This window comes from Scyliorhinus torazame, chromosome 7 (genome assembly GCF_047496885.1).
Source record: "Scyliorhinus torazame isolate Kashiwa2021f chromosome 7, sScyTor2.1, whole genome shotgun sequence".
Lineage (NCBI taxonomy): Eukaryota > Metazoa > Chordata > Chondrichthyes > Carcharhiniformes > Scyliorhinidae > Scyliorhinus > Scyliorhinus torazame.
The window spans coordinates 187383342-187403720 of NC_092713.1; the positions used below are offsets into that span (position 1 = coordinate 187383342).

At 46.6% G+C, this 20379-nt stretch overlaps 1 protein-coding gene across 2 annotated transcripts in view; it reads left to right on the forward strand.

Annotated features, from left to right (window-relative positions):
• The first annotated feature begins 332 nt into the window (after positions 1 to 332).
• Positions 333 to 20379, forward strand: part of LOC140426745 (programmed cell death protein 4-like) — a 67673-nt gene continuing 47626 nt past the window's right edge. The window contains exons 1-2 of one of the 2 annotated variants that reach the window (XM_072511880.1): positions 333 to 606; positions 10162 to 10413. In XM_072511880.1, coding sequence (XP_072367981.1) covers positions 579 to 606; positions 10162 to 10413 — 280 coding nt within the window. In that variant the 5' untranslated portion in view covers positions 333 to 578. The remainder of the gene's footprint in view (positions 607 to 10161; positions 10414 to 20379) is intronic. The other variant, XM_072511879.1, reaches the window with a different exon arrangement.

Below are 20379 nucleotides of genomic sequence, written 5' to 3' on the forward strand. Positions count from 1 at the left end.
AGCAACTATGCTAAACATTGTGCTACCCTGAGAGATTAATTTAAAGAGGGAAGAGACTCGCGTGGAGATAACACCCGGTGCAATTCTATGTACCTTTCCTTTCTCCAAAGAGGTTTATGTCACCCAGATCCACCAGTTTCATTAACTGACTGCCCAACCCTGGGCTGTCTGCAAATTTCACTGTGGACTCCTGTTTTGCTCACGTCCTTTGCCTGATCTCAAAAGGCAATGCTCGCCTTCCTATCAGCAAGTAAACATTTATGATTTAAAAATATTCAGCACCCTCCGCCCCTCCCAGTGAACCAATGGGGATTGGTGCTTGGGGGGTCATGTGATTTGAAACGTGGAAAAAGAAAAAGTTTTCAATTTGGGGAAAGTTTTTTTAAAAATCATTTTTATTTTGCGAAGCTGGCGAGAGAGGGGGAGGAAAAAGTTGGGTGAAGACGAAAAGAAGAACTGAAAGCATCCAAGCCAAATAATTCATTGAAATAAAACAGTGATCGAGGTTGGTGGTGGCTGTGTGTTTATTGCAACCCGAAGCCTGGAGAGAGGAATTTAAAAACACAGTAAAGGAGCCAATGGCGACTGAGGGGAAACAAGGTTTGGGTAAGGAGAAATTCTGCAGAATTTAGAAAGTTTATTGGGGGGGCGGGGGGAGTGCGATGCGATGCGTTTGATGAATTAAGAGGGGGGGGGGGGGGACACTGCCAGCCAATTGTGTTTGGACTTTGGGGTAGTTGAACTGGGTCTTTAATGTAGGGTATCTCTTTCTCTCAGCATTTGTAGTTAATTTGAGTCTTCCGTCTCAACATTTGTAGTCAATGTAATAGAAAAGGCTTCTGTCTTTCCTCAAGTAACAGCGCGCCTGCCTTAATCACGCCTCCGGTATGTTGTGTTGACAAGATTTTGAAAGTTGGCAGACGAGGGCGAGGCTTTTGAGCAGTTGGGCACAAGAGTGTGTTTCTTCAAGTGACCCTGTTCCTCCTGTCCTGAGATTGTTTAGCTGGTGTAAAGTCAGCAACTTTCAACAAGTTCTCCCCGCGTTTGTGCCGCGGTCACTCTAAGAAGCGCGATCTGGTTCAATAGTCTTGAAAAGGAAAGTGACACTGATTCACTTCAGCTGAAGATGACAGCATACTTTAAAGGGCAATGCTTTGGGTACCCGATTTCAGTCATTTGAGACCTATCTGAATCTGCCGGTTATTTCAGACAGAAAGAAGTGCGCAGTGATATCTTGCCCATTAGATATAGGAACAGAATTAGGCCATTTGGCCCATCAATTCTGCTCTACCATTGGATCATGGCTGATGTGTTCATCCTCCCCATTCTCCTGCCTTCGCCCCATAATCCCTGGTCCCCTTATTAATTAAGAACACCAGATTTGTGCTTGAGGACTACAGACCAAGAGCCCGAAGGTGTGATTAGACAGAACAGTTATTTCTTAGAACATAAAAACTAGGAGCAGTAGGTAATTTAACCTCTGGAGCTTGTCAGTATATTTACCCAGTGCACTCACCTCTAGGTGGTATCTGATACATTATAGATAAGGAGAGATGAATATTGTAAGGGAGGGGGGGTTCTCATAAGGAGCATAAATAACAGTATAGATCTCTTGGGCAGAATATGTTTGTGTGCAGTATGAAGATATTTGAAGAAATTGTGAACAGGGACAGCTTTCCATTATCAGTGTGTTCTTTTTTCAATTAATTGTTAATAGAAAATTTCACAGACTGAGGTGGTGTTCAAATACCACCCTCGCTTTCTGTGCATCACATTTTATTTATTATATGTTGAGAGTTTATTTAGCAGTTTGCATGAAAGTTCCTCTTTCACGTCTCCATATGAACATTATAGGAATCATAGTAATTGTCTAATGTATATAGTGGGTGCATCTTGTTGGCACCGATGTGCTCTCCATACACTCAAGCTCACCCAAAACTCTGCTGGACATGTCCTAACTCGCATTAAGATCCAGTACCCCCGTGATCGCTGACCTACATTGGTTTGCAGTCCATCAGTGCCTATTGATTTTATCGATGGGCAGGAATTTTACAAAGAGATCAGCCATGATCTTAAATGATGGAACAGGCTTGAGGGGCCGAGTGGCCTACTCCTAATTTGTGTGTTCCTGTGTTGGGGGGAGGCGGATGCGTATTGCTATTGTTGCTGCACTGACAGTCCAGAGACTCGAGGAGACCCAGGGTAATGTCCTGGGGTAAAAGCAAATTATTGCGGATGCTGGAATCTGAAACAAAAATAGAAAATGACAATCTCAGCATCAGTGGAGAGTTAGCAGAGCTAAAGTTGAGTCTGGATGGCTCTTTGTCAAAGCTGGGGATTAGGGTTTGAATCACAGATGGTGGAATTTGAATTCATTCAAAATCTGGAATTAAAAACCTTAATGATGACCATGAACCATTGTCGATTGTTGTAAAAACCCATCTGGTTCACTAATGCCCTTTCGGGAACGAAATCTGTCGCCCTTACCTGGTCTGGCCTACATGCACCTCCAGACTCACAACAATCATAGTATCCCTAAAGTGCTGAAGGAGGTCATTCAACCCGAGTCTGCACTGACTCTCTTAAAGAGCACACTACCTAGGCCCATTCCCCTGCCCTATCCCCATAATCCCACTTAACCTGCACATCTTTGGACTGTGGGAGGAAACCCACACAGACAGGAGGAAAAAGTTGCAAACTCCACAGTCACCCAAGGTGACTATTAAATGGCCTAGGAAGCCACTCAGTGCAAGGGCAATTAGGGATGGGCAATACATGCTGGTGCAGCACACAACGTCCACATCGCTTGAACAAATAAATAAGACGTTGTTAGAATTTTAAAGTTCTCATTCTCGTGTTCACATCCATGCATGACTCACCCCTTTTTATCTCTGCAAGCTGCTCCAGATTCACCACCTCCTTGTGTTTATACAGCACCACTGATGTAAATAAACATTCCAAGGGGCTTCATAGGAATAGGATGGATTCCTCAAAGGGTTGTGGGGTTGGAGGGGATTTCAGAGATAGGGAGGGGTGAGGCCATTGGAGGAACTTGAAAACGTGGATCCGAATTTTTAAAACCAGCTGGTGCTTGGCTTAGAGCCATTGTAGGTCAGAGAGTACAGGGGTGATAGAATAACAGGACTTGCTCAGAGTTAGAAATGGAGATAATGTTTTGGATGACCTCCAGTTTAGGGAGGGCAAAATATGGGAGTCCAGCTAGGGGTTTGTTGGAATTGTTCAGTCTAACGAAGGGATGGGTGAGGCTTTCAGCAGTGGATGAACTGAGATGGGCAACATTGGGTGATGACTGAAGCGGAATAAAGCAGTCTTAATGATGGCATGAATATAAGGTCAGAAACTCATCTTGGGATCAAAGGTGACAGACACCAAGACCATGAACAGACTGGCTTAATCTCTTTTGCACTTGTATAGCACCTGTCATGAACAATGCTCTTCACAACCATGGAAGTAGCTTTGAAGTGTAGTCATTGTTGTGAGTCCGAAAACGTGGCAGCCAATTTTTGCACTGCAAGATCCCCAAACAACACTGTGATAATGGCCAAGTAATCTTCTTTAGTGATGTTTATTGAGTGTTGATTAGAAGACTGGAAAGAACTCCCCTCCTCTTCTTCAAACAGAGACCCTTTTCTGACATTACGGGACGGCACAATGGCAGAGTGGATAGCACTTCTGCCTCAGTGCCAGGGATCCGGATTCATTTCTGGCCTTGAGTGACTGTGTGGAGTTTGCGCGTTCTCCCCATGTCTGTGTGGGTTTCCTTCGGGTGCTCCGGTTTCCTCCCACAGTCCAAAGATGTGCAAGTTAGGTGGAGTGGCCATGCTAAATTGCCCCTTAGGGTGGGATTGCAGGAATGGGATGGGGAATTGGGCCCAGGTAGGGTGGTCTTTTGAACGGTCGCTGCAGACCCGATGGGCCGAATGGCCTCTGTCTGCACTGTAGGGATTCTATGATTACCAATCAACACAAAAGAACTTCATTAGATGTGCGACTTTGTGATTTTCTGAGGTTGTGAAATATGTTACAACAGTGTGAGCCTCACAAAGTCAGCTAGAGGTGCTGGTGAAGAGAGAGTTAGTCTAAACTCATTGCAAAGCCCTATTCACAAGTCTTTGGAATCCGAGAAAGTTTACCATCAAACCACTTTCTTCATGCTGAAAGTTACCCTGTGCCCATAACAGTCTGAATGTTTCTGTGGGAATAGAATTTAGTGAGCTCGCAGCAAGTGGAGATAAATTGAATATTATTATCGACTCCCTTTCCAAGTACACAGGGCTCACCTCCCAATCCTCCTGTTTTTGCATCTCTACGCCCTGCCTTTGGTGAGCAGTGGAGGGATTTTCAGATTGGTTAACAATGTGACAGACCATGACATGAAACCCCCACCCTTGACCACAACCATCTACGTATTGGTCAAAAGGGCAGTTTAACTGAGGTGGGGAGAGGCTTTTATGGATTTCCACTATCCCATAGGATGAGGTTGGTGGAGAGAAGGGGTGGGTGCAGCCACCCCCTAATGGACATGAGTCTCCTGCTGGGTGCCAATCCTTAATTCCCACCCGTAACCCCAATCTGTACTTATGTTTACAGAAGGGTCATTTAGACCCGACACATTAGCTGTTTCTCTCTCCACAGGTGCTTCCAGACCTGCTGAGTTTATCCAGCACTTTCTGTTTTTATTCCACTTGCAGGACATTCTGGAGTGGTGTTTGAACCCTGCAACCCCTGACCCAGAGCTGGGAATGCTACCACTGGGGCACAGGCTGGCTTCACTTCTTCGATAGGTAGACAATAAACAGTTAATGGACAACAAAAAAGCAGCCTCATCATGTGTGGAACCCTGATGTTTGTTTGAGCAGTTGGGTCTCTGTCCAATTGAATCCCCCCCCCCCCCACCCCCCCAAAATGGCCGTTCCCCAGTCTGTGACATTATTTGGATTACATTTGCTTTGAAGTTCACTGACTGGTTTGTTCTAATGATTTGACAAATCTGCCAGTGTCAAGCACCGTGACAAGTGTGCCAGTCGCTCTTGTGGAGATGTGGAAGGAGAGGGTTGGCTGTTGAGAGGGGAGGGGAGGGAAAGGAAGGGGCGTGGCTGGGAATGTGCAGCTGTCCAACCTGGAATTTAATCTAGAAAGGCAGCTCTCGTACACAGGCTGCAATGTGGATTTTGCATCTTTAAATTGGTGGCCGTCCTTTCAGTCACCATAGAGAAGCCCTTGAGGATTCTCCCCCTGATTTCTTTCTTGTGACATTTGAAGGATACCCCTACCCCAAATTCTTTCTCGAACCCTGTTTTATTTCCTCTTTTGTACTCTGCCTGTAAAACACACAGAAACTCTTGTTCACACTCTTACACAGAAAGACAAAATAATATGTTGAACATTTTTTTTGAACTTGCCAGAATCCCAGCAACTTGATCTTGACAATATCCAGGAGATATACGAGGGGCTGTCTGCTTTTGACTTTGATATTAAACAGGGGCCCTGTCTTCCCTCCGGTGGATACCAAAGACGCCAGCCGCTGCTTGAAGTAGAGGTCTCCCTGGTGCCCTGGCTAATGTTTAGCCCTCAACATCACTCAAAAACAGAATATCTGACCATGACCCCATTGCTGTTTGTGGGAGCTTGCTGTGTTGAGACAACAACCAGATCAGCCACAATCTTCATTGGATAGTGGAGCAGGCTTGTAGGGCTGAATGGCCTACTCCGAACCCTGAGTTCAATGTTCCTGTGTGTACAAATTGGTTGCTTTGTTTGCCTACATTAGGGCTGGTTTAGCTCAGTGGACTAGGCAGCTGGTTTGCAATGCAGAACAAGGCCAGCAGCACAGGTTCAATTCCAGTACCAGCTTAGAATTCTGAATTCTCCCTCCGTGTACCTGAACAGGTGCCGGAATGTGGTGACTAGGGGCTTTTCACAGAAACTTCATTGCAGTATTAATGTAAGCCTACTTGTGGCAATAACGATTATTATTAAGTACTGTATAACATTTCTTTGAACAGTGTGATGGGACTTTATATGTCCACTTGAGTGTGCACAGTGGGCCTTGGTTTAATGTTTCATCTGAAAGACAGCACCTCCAGCTGTGCAGCACTTCCATAATACTGCATTGCTGGAGGTGCTAAATTCTTTGGCTTGGAGGCGGGAGTGTTACCAACTGAATGAAAGCTGACACGTGACGCTTAGCAACTGATATTGTGGAGACATGGCACCATTAACAGCCTGTCACAGTGACCTGAAGTTACCCTGTTTTAAGAAAACGTTGCGACATACCTCAATGTCAATGTCCTATTCATTCCCTTGTTCTAACCCTGACCATGCCCTTTGGTCCTAAACTCTTCCACAAGGGGAAACAACCTGATGTTGTGTTGCTCTTATTAGCCTTAGTTTTATTAGCTCTAATTCTGTCACCTTTGCTCACGAGTCGCCAGGTATCTTTCTGATATCGCCACGTGGTTCAAGCTCAAGTAATGGTTAATAATGCAGCACACCGCTTAGTAAATGTTAAATCAACGATCATTTATTATATACAGCAATAAATACTTATACAATAATCCTACTTCTAGACTATTACCTACCACTAAAGGCTAATACTTAACTTTGGTGATGGCCCACCAGGTCAGGGAAACGAATGGTCTATCGAATTAGGTCTGGCCTGCGGGATTCAAAAAGGCTGGTACGGGTCGATAGTCTGGAACACCTATCTGGTAGCGATCGCTGGAGTAAGACTTACTTGTTCTTTCGTCGAAGGGTCTCGAAGGTTGCGAGTAGGAGAAGAAGGGTCGATCTGAACTTGGCCCCTATCTTTATAGTTCCCAGGGGATTCCCGCCTCTCGGGGCGGACCTTGACCCTGGTCCCAAGTGATTGGACTTGGTCCCAATCACTGGGTTCGATATGCTCCAATAATGGGCGATTCCTTGATCGGGGGGTGGTCGTCCATCTTTCTTTGTCTCAGCCACTGCTGGCGCCGAGAGGTCTGGATCGGCTTTCAATTGCTAATTTGTTGCAATTGGTCCCGGGGATAGCCGATTAAACTGCAGATGTCTGTGTTGATGTGCTGCTAATGGTTGCAGGTATTGGTCTGGGCCGACTTCCCCAGAGCCGAATACACTGTTCTGTCTGCAGCTGTCCGTTTGTGCACTGTTGGCTGATTTTCCCATCAGCCTTTTCATTTCGCCATTTTACATCGGGGTTTGGCCAAATTAATCGGGAATCAGCCATTTTAGGTGGCTGCAGTTGGGGTATTGTATGTGAACCACAGAAAATTGACATGCGACTATAACAAGGAATTAGGAAAGCAAATAGTATGTTGGCCTTTGTTACAGATTAGGGGATAAGAACATGGATGTCTCACAGACATTGTCTTGGGCATCGGTAAGATCACACCTGTCATAAAGTATACAGTTTTGGTCTCCTTACTTAAGCAGGGATGTATTTGCCTGAAGAGGGAGTGTAATGAATTTTCCGAGGATGAGGGCTTTGTCCTATGAGAGGTTGAGTAAACCAGGTTTATATTCCCTGGAGTTTAGAAGAATGAGAGGTAATCTGATTGACACATATAACATTCGGAGTTAGAGTAGATGGCGATACTTTGTTTTACCTGGCTGTAGAGTCTACAACCAGGGGGTCATGATAAGGGGTTGGCCATTTATGAAATGAAAATTGCTTATTGTCACAAGTAGGCTTCAAATGAAGTTACTGTGAAAAGCCCCTAGTCGCCACATTCCGGCGCCTGTTCGGGGAGGCTGTTACGGGAATTAGGTCTGAGATGAGTTCATGAGTTGTGGATCTGCAGAATTTTGTATCCCAGAAAGCTGTGAATCCTCAGTCATTGAGTATATTCGAAACAGAGATCGATAAAATCAAAGTACTTAAGGTATATGGGGATAATACACGAAAGTGATTGGCTGTGATTGTGTTGAACGGCTGGGCAGGCACGGTGGGCTGAATGGCCATACTCGGCTCCTATATTTTTAATATTTATGTTCTCAATTTTTTTAAATGCTGGCTGAGGGGAGTTAGACCCTTTTGGATACCCCTCCAAAGTGCCGAATAGCATCCTTCTGTACTTGTATCAGACACAGGAGCCAACCGGCAGCTGATTTCTAATTTTTAAAAAAATGTTAAAAATACATTTAGAGTACCCAATTATTTTTTTCCAATTATGGAGCAATTTAGCGTGGCTAATCCATCTACCCTGCACATTTTTGGGTTGTGAAGTGAAACCTATGCAGACACAGAGAGAATGTACAAGCTCCACTCAGACAGTGACCCAGGGCCGGGATTCGGACCCGGGTCCTCAGCGCCATTGGCAGCATTGCTAACCAGTGCGCCACTGTGCCACCCAGCTGATTTCTAACAGGGAGGTCAATTTACATCCTGCTATTGGGAAATGGTCAACTTGGTACCCATGGATGAGACTTGCTGCCAGTGTTGCCTGTTGATTGAGAACATTAATACTTTAGCTCAGAATCTTGAGGTGTGTGACTCAGTGGTTTCGTCGGTGCAGAAGGAGGCCGTCTGGCCATTCATGTCTGCACCGACTCTCTGAAAGAGCTCCCAACCTAGGCCCAATTCCTAGCCGGATCCCCGTAACCTAATCTGCACATCCCTAGACACTTGAGGGGCACTTTAAGTGGTCAACGCACCTAACGTTTTAACATGGTCAATTCACCTAACCTGCACATCTTTGGATGGTGGGAGGAAACCGGAGCACCCGAAGGAAACCCACGCAGACACTGGGGGGAGAATGTGCAAACTCCACACACACAGTTATCCAAACCCAAGGTCGGAATTGAACCCGGGTCCCTGGTGCCTGGTATTGTGATGCAGCAGTGCTAACCATTGTGCCAGAGACCTCAGCACCAATATCTATGCTGACAAGCAAGTGCAGCATTGAGTGAGTGCTGCACTGTTGAAGGTGCCATCTTTTAGAAGAGAAGTTGATCGAAGTCTTCCTTCTCATGATGCAAATGATGATTTGGGCAACATTGTGAAGAAGAATAGGAAGGTTTTCCACTGTGGCTTGTTCAATATTTATGCCTCAACCAATATCACAGCAACAGATTATCTGGTCTTTTATTGCATTCCTGTTTGTGGGAGCTTGTCATGTGCAAATTGGCTGCTACATTTCCCAAAATTACAACAGTGACTATACTTCAAAAGTATCTCATTGGCTATCCAGTGAGTTGGAATACCTTGAGATTCTGAAAGGTGCCCAAAAACAATGTTCTTTTTTAAAGCGCCTCTTCAAACCTATATCATAAGCCAACATTTGATCACCTCTTATAATATCTTCTCTTTTGCCTCAATGTCAACTTTGAAGATTCATGTGAAGCATTGTTATGGGAGTGTCCCTTTAAGAAAGATTTTTGTCTTATCTCATGGCTTCTGTGATGCAATTTTGTGGGTGGAGCTGAGCTGTGGCTTTGAGATTTGTTTTTGTTTCATTTTCAGTTTGACTGCTGTGGACTCGGGGAGAAAGGGATGTTTTTTTCCCCCTGTCTTTCTATGTTTTTATTTAAAGAGTTCCGGTAAAAAAAATACCATTGGGTATAGCTACCTGCTTTAGTAATTTAAAATATATAGTTTGCTTTCTGGAAAGAGTTTAAACCTGCTGGTGAGACGGGAGAAGAATCTCAGGGAAAGCCAGCCTCATTCAAGTGAGAATGCAGAGTGCTGGGCCACGCCCTTGAAAAAGGAATTTTGGTTTATGGGTTGTTGTTTTTGAATTGGAACAGTTAAGGGGGTATTCATGAAGTGTTATACATAGATTACTGTAGCTGTGTGGTGTTTTTATGTTTGTAATTGATAAAAATTCTTGCTGTGTCTTTTTAAATATATATATATATGTTAACTAAGTTATTGGAATAAAGCTTGTTTTGATTAAAGTGTCTGGGCAGACTGTTGAATCACACCTGAAGGGAAGGCTCTTGTGCTCATCCTAGCTAAATTCAACATAAAGGTTGGACTTCATAATATACTTTGGAGTTTCTAAACCCTGGCCCATAACTGCAGATTGGGTTAAAAGCAAAAAAAATGCTGTAAAAAAACAATATGACTCTTCTGCACATTGGGAGGTTTTGCCACGTTACGGATGCTATGTAAATGCAAGTCATTGCGGTCATGTTTTGCAGCACCTGACAGCTGTGCTCCGATCAAAGATGGAAACAAAGCAGAGCAAGATGGGAGCCAGATGTCGCGGGAGGAGGAGTTGCATGAAGCCCATCTCAGTGCCAAGGCCAAGAGAAAGTTGAGAAGGAATTCGTCGCGTGACTCCGAGTCCAGCCGCGATTCCTTCTCCGACAATGCAGAGGCTCCTAGCTCCAAAGGCAAAATGGGAGACAAGAAATCGCGATCCGGGAAAGGCCGGGGTCTTCCGAAGAAAGGTAATTGGGGTGTTCAGGTAGGGGTCGGCAAGGGGGTTAGGATGTTAAAGCCTGAGGGCAAAATTGTAAGTCTGTCTTTATATTTCTGTTTCCTTATACCACACAGTATTTGAGTCGTACCCACTTGAAAGCTTCAATGTCCTCGCTATAGTATGGAGCCCAATACTATACACAATACTGTAACTGAGGCTTTATTTATTTATTTATTTTAAAATTTAAAGTACCCAATTCATTTTTTCCAATTACGGGGCAATTTAACGTGGCCAATCCACCTACCCTGCACATCTTTGGGTTGTGGGGGCGAAACCCATGCAAACACGGGGAGAATGTGCAAACTCCACGCGGACAGTGACCGAGAGCTGGGATCGAACCTGGGACCTCGGCGCCTTGAGGCAGCAGTGCTATCCACTGTGCCACCGTGCTGCCCTTTAACTGAGGCGTAATTAAAGGTTTTTACACTTGGACATTCTTTAACAAGTACTCTGCCAGGCTCCTGAAGGGAAGATGGAGGTACATTCAGAGGTAATGGCATCTTAAAGGGTTGTTAAATGCTGTATACCAGCAGCTTGCTTTGTGAAAGTACAGGGATGAGCAGTGAAAATTGAGTATTGGTTAAACCAATATGCCAGGAGCATTTTGGCACAAACTGGTTCAATTACGGTGCACTTGCTTAGAGAACCACCAGGGGAAGCTCCTTTATCCCTTCCTGATGCTTCACTGCCTGAGTGAAATGAAACCAGTTGAAATATAAATGAAACAGGAAAGAGAGATTAGGACATAAATGGCCAGGAAGAAATAGATTTTATGGAACAACAGTTTCACAAGAGAAAGGGAGAGCTGGAGCAGGTGTGCTTAATAGAGATGATACAATAAGAACATCGGACTGAGTAGGCCATTCAACCTTTTGAACTTTGCTCCACCATTCGTTATATTGTGACTGACCTGGTTGTGGTGTCAACTCCACTTTCCTGTCTGCCTCACCACTCCCCCCTTTAACTCTCGACTCCCATATCTACCAAAAATCTATCTAACTCAGCCTAGAATAAATTCAATGACTCAGCCACCACTGCTCTCTCGGGAAGGTAATTCCACAGAGTAGAGACCCTCAGAGAAGAAAATGCTCTTCATCCCCGTCTTGAAAGGGAGATATCTTGTTCTTGTGTCCCATAGTTCTAGTCTCCCCCACAAGTGTAAACATCCTCCGATATCCACCCTGTCAAGTTCCTCAGGATCTTACATGTTTCAATAAGATCACCGATCATTCTCTTAAACTCCAATGGGTATATGCCCAACCTGTTCAACCTTTCTTCATTAGACAAGCCCAGGAATTAGTTGAGTGAACCATCTTTGCACTGCTAATGCAATTATATATATTTTCTTAAATAAGAAGACAAAGACTGTATCAAGACAGTACGGGTAGCACAATGGGTAGCACTGTTGCTTCACAGCGCCAGGGTCCCAGGTTTGATTCCTGGCTTGGGTCACTGTCTGTGCACAGTCTGCACGTTCTCCCCGTGTCTGCATGGGTTTCCTCCGAGTGCTCCTGTTTCCTCCCACAAATCCCGAAAGACGTGCTGTTCGGTGAATTGGGACATTGTGAGTTCTCCCTCTGTGTACCCAAACAGGCGACTGAGGGCTTTTCACAGTAACTTCATTGCAGTGTTAATGTAAGCCTACTTGTGACAATAAAGATGATTATTATTATTATTATTCCTGATGTGGTCTCACCAATGCCCTGCATAGCTGCAGTAACACTTCTCCATTGTTATATTCCATTCCCCTTGAAATAAAGGCCAACATTCTATTGGCATTCCTAATCACTTCCTGTACCGATATGCTAACCTTTTGTGGCTCGTGTGCCAGGACACACACATCATTCTGCACCACCTAGTTCTACAGTTTCTCCCCATTTAAATAGTAAACAGTCTTTCTATTCTTCCCGCAAAAGTGAACAAGTACACATTTTCCCACTATATACTCCATCTGCCAATTTTTGTTCACTCGTTTAACTCTTCTATAACCCATTGCAGATTCTCAAGCTCCTCATTGCAACTTAATTTCCACCTAACCTGATGTCAGCGGAAACTTTAGCCCCATTTGGTCCCTTCATCCAGATCATTGATGTACATTGTAAATAGTTGAGGCCCCAACACTGATCCCTGTGGCACTCTACTTGTTATATCTTCCCATCAAGAAAAGACCTATTTATCCCTACTCTCTGCTTCGTGTTAGCTAATCAATCCAGTGTCCGTGCTAATATGTTATCCCCAAACACCATGAGCCCTTATTTTGAGTAGTAATCTTTAATGCGGCACCTTATCAAATACTTTTTGAAAGTTAAGTATACTAAATCTACAGGAAGGCCAACCCAACCCCAGACCTCTGAGCTGGGTTAAATGTGTTCCATCGAATCCAAGCTGCCTGTCGTCCAGATCGAGATTCCTGATTGGGAAAGTCGGCTGGAACTTCTCCACCACCTCACTGGACACCAGATACGACTGGGCTCCTCACTGGCTCCCCTTCGTCCTCACCCAGATTCCTCAGGATGGAAGACAGGCCATGCAACAGGGACTCAACTGAGCAGAGATGGGCTTGCACTAGAGATGGTGTTCTCGGTGCTACAAGAACCTCCTTGTGCTCTGCAATTGCCTTCATAAAGACACCTCGCAACTTTTGAAATTGGTCTTAGACTATCAGACAGATCACCTTCATCGCTAGCAGCTATCATCTTTGGTGTGCACCGTATCGTCAGGGTGGGAAACCTCTCAAAGGCAACGGCCCCACCCCAACTCCCTTCGGCTGCCACAAATCAACAAATCGACTCCGTGTTGAAGCATGACCAACAAATCTCTGCAGATAGTAAAAGTCACGTCAACCAAAAAAATACATAAAATAAATATGTACAAGGATAAAAACAAAAAGTGAAAGATGAGCAGAGCAGGAACTCGTGAAAATGCTGCTGCTCCCATGCTCGCATCACGTGATCTCCCCCATCTTTCTTGAATTAGCTATTTTCCAATCCACTGTACCCCTTCTGGAATCGAAGATTAATACCAATTAATCTGCTATCTCTGCAGTCAGACTAGGAAGTGATGCAGCAATCATTAATACAGAAATATAATCCATGTAAATAAAGATAAAAGACAATAAAGGGTCAATCACACTCATAGGTGTGACCTGCAGCTTGCCTAATAGTGGAAGTGAGATTGAAGTAGAAATATGCAGACAAATTCGGGAAATTGGTAAAAATCATGCTGGATTTTCAGCTACTTTTAATATAATTGACAGGAAGAGGTAGTTAAATAGGGTAATGAATAAGAGTTCCTAAAATGTGTGTCAGACTCCTTTCTGGCCCAGTATTTAAGAAACCCAGCAAGGGAGACTTTGCTGCTTGATCTCTTGATGGGGAATGAACCAGAGTAAACAATAGGAATAAAAATAGGGCAATATTGATCATAATGAAATATGGTTTCAGATAATCAAGAAGGACAAAGGTAACGAAGACCAGGTTAATAATTTGGAGATCAGTCAAATTTGAGGGCCTGGTCAGAGAAGTTGGGAAAATAAAATGAACAACAATATTGGAAAACAATGACGTAGCACAGTAATAGGAAACATTTACAAGAGTGTTCAACAGAATCTAGGAAAAATATGTTCCACTGACAAACAAGAATATAAACATCTGGGACATTTGGTGGCGGCATGTAGGGGGAAGAGGTACACAAGATGGCTCCCGCCAGGGTACTGTATTTTTAGCCCTTTTTGCCCAGTTTCTGGAGGTACCTTTGCTTACAATCCCACTAGAGTGATGTTAGAGAGTCCCTGGGTCACTGTCCATGTGGAGTTTGCACATTCTCCCCGTGTTTGTGTGGGTCTCACCCCCACAACCCAAAGATGTGCAAGGTAGGTGGATTGGCCACGCTAAATTGCCCCTTAATTGAAAAAAAAAATTCCAGACCAGTGACACAGACGACCGGGATGCCTTCCGTGTTGCGGTCATTGATGGGAACCGGATGTCTCCAGCCAGGACCCACCAGCCGTTGCAAGTGAACACTGTCAATCCGGGTGATGAATGGTGTGCCACCCTAACGGTCAACCGATCACCGATAACATTCCGTCTGGACACTGGCGCCTCCGCCAACCTCATAGCATGGTCAGCCTTCTACGCCATGAAGGTCAGACCACCAATTCGGCCATCCCGTTGCAAGATGGTCGACTACAATGGGAACGTTATCCCGGCTATGGGATCCTGCCAGCTCCAGGTGACACACAACACACACACGGCCACACTCTCATTCAAAGTAGTCGGATCATCAAAGGACTCCCTGCTGGCGGACAGGCATGCAAGGTTCTCCACCTCGTGCAACGAGTCCACGCTCTGTCTCCAGAAGGGACATCTGACTTCCCGGATGCAGAATTCAGGGCACAGCTCCAATCGCTCCTCGCCCACAACCAGGAGGCATTCGAGGGCATGGGAACACTGCCCTACACCTACAGAATTCGGCTCAAACTGGACGCTACCCCGGTCATTCACGCACCTCGCAGGGTCCCAGCGCCACTCAAAGACCGCCTCAAGCAGCAGATGCAGGATCTCCAGGACCAAGGGGTGCTATCCCGGGTAACGGAGCCGCGCCATGGGTCAGCTCCGTGGTGTGTGTTAAGAAGCCCTCCGGCGAGCTCCGGATCTGCATTGATCCAAAAGACCTCAACAACAACATAATGAGGGAACACTACCCCATACCCAAACGGGAAGAGATCACGAGCGAAATGGCTCGGGCTAAAATTTTCACAAAACTGGATGCCTCGAAGGGTTTTTGGCAGATCCAACTGGATCAGTCCAGCCGAAAGCGGTGCACCTTCAACACCCCTTTCGGCAGGTTCTGCTATAACAGAATGCCATTTGGCATCATCTCGGCATCTGAGGTCTTTCACAGGATCATGGAGCAGATGATGGAGGGCATCGAAGGGGTGCGCGTCTACGTGGACGACGTCATCATCTGGTCCACCACACCACAGAAGCACAACAATTGTCTCCAGCGCGTCTTTGCGCGTATACGATAAAACGGCCTGCGCCTCAACCGAGCCAAGTGTTCTTTCGGCCAAACCGAGCTGAAGTTACTGGGGGACCACATTTCCTGGTCAGGGGTCCGTCCGGATGCAGACAAGGTGAGCGCCATTACAGCCATGCCGCAGCCGGCTGACAAGAAAGCAGTGCTACGCTTCCTAGGCATGGTCAACTTCCTGGGGAAGTTCATTCCCAACCTTGCCTACCACACGATGGCTCTGCGCCACCTCGTCAAGAAGTCCACGGAGTTCCAGTGGCTGCCCACACACCAGAAGGAATGGAAGGAGCTCAAAATTAAGCTCACCACAGCCCTGGTATTGGCGTTTTTCGACACATCTCGTGACACAAAAATTCCCACTGATGCCAGCCAGTCTGGCATTGGGGCGGTACGCCTACAGCGGGATGACACTGCATCATGGGCCCCGGTAGCCTATGCCTCGCGGGCCACGACCCCCACAGAACAGCGCTACGCGCAGATCGAAAAGGAGTGCCTGGGTTTGCTGACTGGAATAGACAAGTTCCATGACTACGTGTATGGTCTCCCCCAGTTTACCGTTGAGACTGACCATCGCCCCCTGGTCAGCATCATAAATAAGGACCTGAACGAGATGACCCCTCGCCTCCAGCACATCCTACTTAAACTCAGGAGGTATGACTTCCAACTGGTCTACACCCCGGGAAAGGACCATATAATTGCAGATGCCCTATCTAGAGCAGTGAGCACACCGCCCGATTCGGAGGGGTTTGTCTGTCAGGTCGAAGCTCAGGTGGCCTTCACATTGGCAAATCTGCCAGCTGACAACTCCAGTCTGGCCCGTATTCGCCGGGAGACTGCGGCCGACCCCCTTCTACAACGGGTGATGCGCCACACGACGGGAGGGTGGCTCAAAGGACAGTGTCCGCAGTTCTACAATGTCCGAGACGACTTGGCCGCCATTGATGGTGTCCTTCTAAAGCTGGACCAGATTGTGGGCAAGCTGTTTCTCAACCAACTACACGAAGGCCACCTGGGGGTCGAGAAGTGCAGACGGAGGGCCCGAGAGGCGGCATACTGGCCGGGCATCAGTGATGACATTGCCAATATGATGCTCAACTGCACCACCTGCCAAAGGTTTCAACCGGCGCAACCTCCTGAGACGCTTCAGCCCCATGAGCTGGTGACATCCCCCTGGGCGAAGGTGGGTGTGGACCTTTTTCACGCGCTTGGCAGGGACTATGTAATCGTCATTGATTACTTTTCCAACTATCCAGAGGTCATACGCCTGCTCGATTTGACTTCGTCCGCTGTCATAAGCGCCTGAAAAGACACCTTCTCTCGCCACGGCATTCCGATTACGGTCATGTCGGACAATGGGCCCTGTTTTGCCAGCCAGGAATGGTCGTCCTTTGCTGCTTCATATGGCTTCACACACGTGACGTCCAGCCCTCTGCATCCCCAGTCCAATGGAAAGGCGGAGAAGGGCGTTCACATCGTTAAGCGGCTCCTCTGCAAGGCTGCTGCTGCTGGGTCGGACTTCTGCTCCCCCTGCTGGCCTATCGCTCGGCCCCACTAGCCACTGGCCTCTCACCAGCCCAGCTGTTGATGGGTCGCGCCCTCAGGACCACTGTGCCATCCATTCTGGTGCCCACAACCAACGATCCAGACCCATCCTTGAGGCGGTCAACCCGAATTCGTCGCCCACCTCCTAGACTGGACTTATGAGCCTGTTTGTACATTGAACTCATAATACCACTGTGTTAGTATGTTTCTGTTCTTCCTTGTCGTTACAGGAGTTAGTTTTGTCGTTCAACATTTCCCTGTTCTTTGTTTATGGTAAAACCTCTTTGTTTTGTCGCACCCGACATCGCCCCTTGTATATAGTTTAGCCCCATGTACATGTTGTAGATATTGCACGCACACATATTTAGCTGCACTCAGTACACATCTCTATTTATAACCACGTAGGCACATGTTCTTGTAAAAAGGGGGGATGTCATGATATTCAGGTAAACATCATAGCACAAACATACATACATACTGATGGACAGATCAACGGACCAATCAACACACACAACACACAGCCAATCACAGGCAAGAGAATACACAGTACAAAACAGGGAACACGACACTTCCTGGGCATTCCAGCAAGAGACAGCTCAGGGCACAGAGCTCATAGCAAGCCACTCAGACATCCACCATGTGCTGAGAGCCACTACAAGATAGTATTAGGAATAGGTCCACAGATTCTAGGATTATGATCGAACCTCAGTAACCAGTTTACCACTGTAAATAAATGTTAGTAATAAAACTGAGTTGAACCATTCGCAACCGTGTTGGTTCGGCTGTGTAGCCAACACATCAGTTCCCATTCGGTCAGTGTTGGAGAAGGCCATTGATGCGGTAAAAGCGCATGGCACTGCGATAAAGCGGTGTGGGTGTGGCTCTCTTGGGGCATAGCGACCAGATTGCCCCTCTGGAAGCTGAGATGTCTCAGATGGCCGGTGTGAATAAAGTACTGAAGGCCAGATGATTTGGAGAATCGTTCCAGGAGGCAGAATATTCGGATCGTGGGGTTGCTGGAGGGAATGGAATGCCAAACTCCTACCAAATACCTTTCAAAGATGTTGCGGGAGGGTGGATTCACGTCCCCTCCCAAGCTGGATTGAGCCCACTGGACACTCCAACAAAAACCCTGTCCCAACGGACCACCACGGGCTGTTATTGTGAGGTTACACAGCTTTCCGGAAAAGCAACGGGTCTTGAGGTGGGCCAAGGATCATCGCAACTGTAAATGGGATGGCCACATTATCAGGATTTATCAAGACGTCGGTGCGTTGCTGGGAAGGAAGTGGGTGGCATTTAACCAGGTTAAAGCTACACTGTATAAGAGTGGAGTTCGATTTGGGTTGGTGTACTCGGCAGAGTGACTTTTGAGGTGAAAGATTATTTTTTAGATGCACCGGAGGATGTGAAATCTTCTGTTAAAAAAAAACCAAAAAACCGGGTTGGGTGAGAGTTGGAGGTTTCGGTGAGGTTTTCCGTTGTTGGGGGTGGACATGTAGATATGGGGTTGGGGATCCTGGCTCTGGGACACTGTCCGTGTGGAGTTTGCACATTCTCCCTGTATTTACGTGGGTTTCGCCCCCATAACCCAAAGATGTGCAGGCTTGGTGGATTGGCCACACTAAATTCCCCCTTAATTGGGCAAAATGAATTGGGTACTCTTACATTTATAAAAACAATATATATTTTTCCTCATTCTGCTAGCTGAAGGGTTGGCTAATGAGAGCGGAGTGGTGGGGGTAGTTGCAGCTCATTATATTAGTTTGGTTTTGGATAATGAGCTTGGCGTTTTCATTTTGTTTGGGGGTTAGGGTTAGTAGAAGTAGGGTTTAGTGGTTTTTGTCCACTTACGGTTATTTATATGCAAATTTGGGCGTAACACTGTGGGGGGGGGGAGGGGGGGTGGGAGGGGGAGTGGGTGGTAGGGATAGTTTGCTGACAGTGACTACAGTTTTTTCTTTGTTTTGTCTTGCTGGTGGGTTTGGTGACCATCTTGGGTGGGCCTGGTGCCTATACTTTTTGAATGACCCCTCTTGGTGGAAATGTCTGACTCCAGATCGAGGGGGAGTAGGAGGCCCCCAATTCGGTTGGTCACCTGGAACGTAAGGGAGTTGAATGGCCCAGTGAAAAGGTCGAGGGTGTTTGCATAAGCTTGAATGCTGATGTGTTGTTTCTGCAAGAGACTCATTTAGGGGTAAGGGACCAGACAAGGTTCTGAAAGGGGTGGGTGGGTCAATTATTTCAATCTGGCTTTGGAGGTAGTGCTCGGGGTGGGGGGACAATTCTGATCAATAAAAGGGTTCAATTTTCGTTTGTTAAGATAATGACTGATCCTAGTGGCAGGCATGTGATTATTAGTGGGTCACCTCCCGACACCTCCAGACATGACCCCGACTCCATCCTTGCCCAGACAGCATCCTGACACATAAACCAATCCAATATCTTTCCGCCTTGGCCGCCCATAGTAAAACAACAGGTTTGGCAGTGCCAAAGCCCCTGCCTGCCAATCCTTCAATAAGACCCCCCTCCGAATCCAAGGCGATCGCCCCACCCATATGGACCCCGTAATGAGCCGCTCCAACCCCTGGAAAGCGCTTGAGGCAGGAAGACCGGAAGGCACTGAAACAAGAACAAGAATCTTGGCAAGATGTTCATCTTAATCACCTCCATCCAGCCCGCTAGAGACAATGGATGGCTGTCCCATCTCTACAGATCCACCCTCGCCCAACTCGCCAAACTAGTGAAGTTCAGCTTGTGAAGCTGCGCTCAGTCCCGCACCATCTGGGCCCCCAGATAACGAAAGCTAGTCCCAGCACAGTGAAAAGGCAGCCCCCTCACCTCTGCTGCCCCCCTCGAGGGACCAACCACTAAATGCTCACTCTTCCAACATTCAGTTTATACCCCGAAAAAGAACTGCACCTTTCCAATATCCCTACAATCTGTCCTCGGGTCCCTTACATACAACAAGACAATCCCTCTCAACTTGTTTGGAGTCCTTCAAGGCAATTGTCAATGGCTTAACGCTAACGTGAACAACAACAGAGACATAGGACAACCCTGCCTCATCCCCCTATACAACCTGATGGATCCCAAACTCATGGTGTTACATTGCACACTAATTGACGGTGCCTCATACAACTGCCGCACCCAGGCCCGAATCCAAATTTCCCAGAACTTTAAATAACTATCCACATTCAACCCTATCGAAGGCCTTTTCAGCATCCAATGACACATTATGTCTGGCGCTGGCACCACCGCTCTTACTAACCAAAATCACCACCCTCCTTGACCTACTGTCAAAACCTGGCTCACCCAAGCCTTCCGCAACCTGATGTAGTCCCGCACCCAAAGATGAGTC